The sequence below is a fragment of the Haliotis asinina genome, chromosome 7 (genome assembly GCF_037392515.1).
Source record: "Haliotis asinina isolate JCU_RB_2024 chromosome 7, JCU_Hal_asi_v2, whole genome shotgun sequence".
NCBI lineage: Eukaryota > Metazoa > Mollusca > Gastropoda > Lepetellida > Haliotidae > Haliotis > Haliotis asinina.
The window spans coordinates 45,974,650-45,976,477 of NC_090286.1; the positions used below are offsets into that span (position 1 = coordinate 45,974,650).

At 39.6% G+C, this 1,828-nt stretch overlaps 1 protein-coding gene across 1 annotated transcript; it reads left to right on the forward strand.

Moving 5' to 3' along the window:
* The first annotated feature begins 381 nt into the window (after positions 1–381).
* Positions 382–1,125, forward strand: LOC137290839 (uncharacterized). The gene is made up of 2 exons (XM_067821987.1): positions 382–433; positions 666–1,125. Exons 1-2 carry the CDS (start codon positions 382–384, stop codon positions 1,100–1,102), a joined length of 489 nt encoding a protein of 162 aa, XP_067678088.1. The 3' UTR covers positions 1,103–1,125.
* Positions 1,126–1,828: the final 703 nt, after the last annotated feature.

Below are 1,828 nucleotides of genomic sequence, written 5' to 3' on the forward strand. Positions count from 1 at the left end.
GTAATGGATGACTGACGGGATATGACAACCCACTGCTACACCAGGGAATATAAGGGGTCCGGTATTGGATATCCTACACATCGTTCCTGGCTCGAGTTCTGGTTCAGAAGCAGCACAAGGTAAGAAACGACCTGATTTGTCGTGTGCTCTGGAAATATTTGTTTGTACATGTTCATAAAAGAGACAGGAATGGAACTGAAATAAATCTTGTATCCGCAGATATTAAAGAAATTAACAATCCTGTGTAATACAATATATGTGCAAATACTGAGAGATTTAGGTGAAGAACTAGTCTCAAGTATCTACATGCACTATTTTCGTCTGTGGCTTCCAATTTCTTTTTCATGTTATTTTTTCTTTCAAACTCAGGATAGACGTATCATGAAGACAGCAGTTTGTGTCATTATCGCCTTGGTGGCGGTGACCATCCATGGTAAGTGATGACAATCTCAAGTTTAAATCTTAAAATCTTAAGTTTAACCAGTTGCATACTTTGGTGTTCCCCGAAAACACAAGTACACATGGAGAGATATATTGCCCAACAAAGTATCATAAATACATATTTCTGCAATACTAAATGTCTCCTTTAGATATTATATTATTTGATATTTTTTAATGAAATGGGACTAATTCTTCTTCTTCTTTTTTAAAAAAAATCACTTCAGCCCAGAATAGTGTCGCCCCTGGACTCACAGCGTCCAACGCTCCCCTGGACAACACCGCCAACGGTGTACCTCTTTCACCTGTACAGAATCCGAGTCCGATACCTAGTGGCCTCTTGGCCCAAGCCAGCAACGTCTTCAATAACAACCATCCGACGGCTACTGCCAACAACCATCAGCGTGCCAACAACAATCATCAGTCCTCCATGAACTATCTCCCATTCCTGGTGATGGGGGGTGACAAAGGACGCAGAATGGCCATGTACAGCATGATGATGAACCCAGGACAGACCAACAATATGATCATGCCTTACGCCATGATGAGTGGCGTGGACAACATGTGGCCCTTGATGGCTCTCATGGGCAACCGCAACAACCGAAGAGGCGGACGAGGCTTCGACCCCATGACGATGATGTGGCTTGGGAGCGAAATGATCTAACCACCTTCTGATTCCATTAATTTGAAAATATCTTATTTATATTAAATCTATTGGACTACCTAATTATTACCAGCCTCTGACAATATACATTGTTTTTGATACAGTAATAAAGATCCATTTACACTGTAGTATATCATTTTATATATTTCGTTTTGTAGAAAATAAATTTGTATGAAAGACGTTGATGCCAACACGACACCTTGTCTGTAGTATGTATCAATTTGACGTGGTGTAAGAAATGTTATCGCTTATTGACGTAAGGCCATGATTTAGTGTAATAATGACAATTTCATTTGGATAACAACGTCCTATATTTGGGGAATAAGATATTTTGATAGATGTTCTTGTAACGTTGACAACGATACACGAATCTGTAATCCATCGTTGCATCCACGAAGTAAAGGTTGTTATCCATAACATTTGTCATTAGTGTACTTCCAAACTTCTAAACTTTCTCTCAAAGACGTTTACGTTCTCCTCAGATAAACGAGGCAATACAATCCATTGTAGTGACGGAATCCTCTATAAAGTTCATAAATGTAAGGACAATAGCTGTATTTTATGCGGTGGACGATAAGCCGGAGAGTTTCTTTAGCATATCTGATGCTAAGTATGATAAAACCTTATATCACATTTATATGCCAAGGTAGTAACGGCAGATAGGAACCCGACCCGTCTCCAGCAGGACCTTGTCCAGCAATAGTGAATTCTCTTCGAATTTCATGA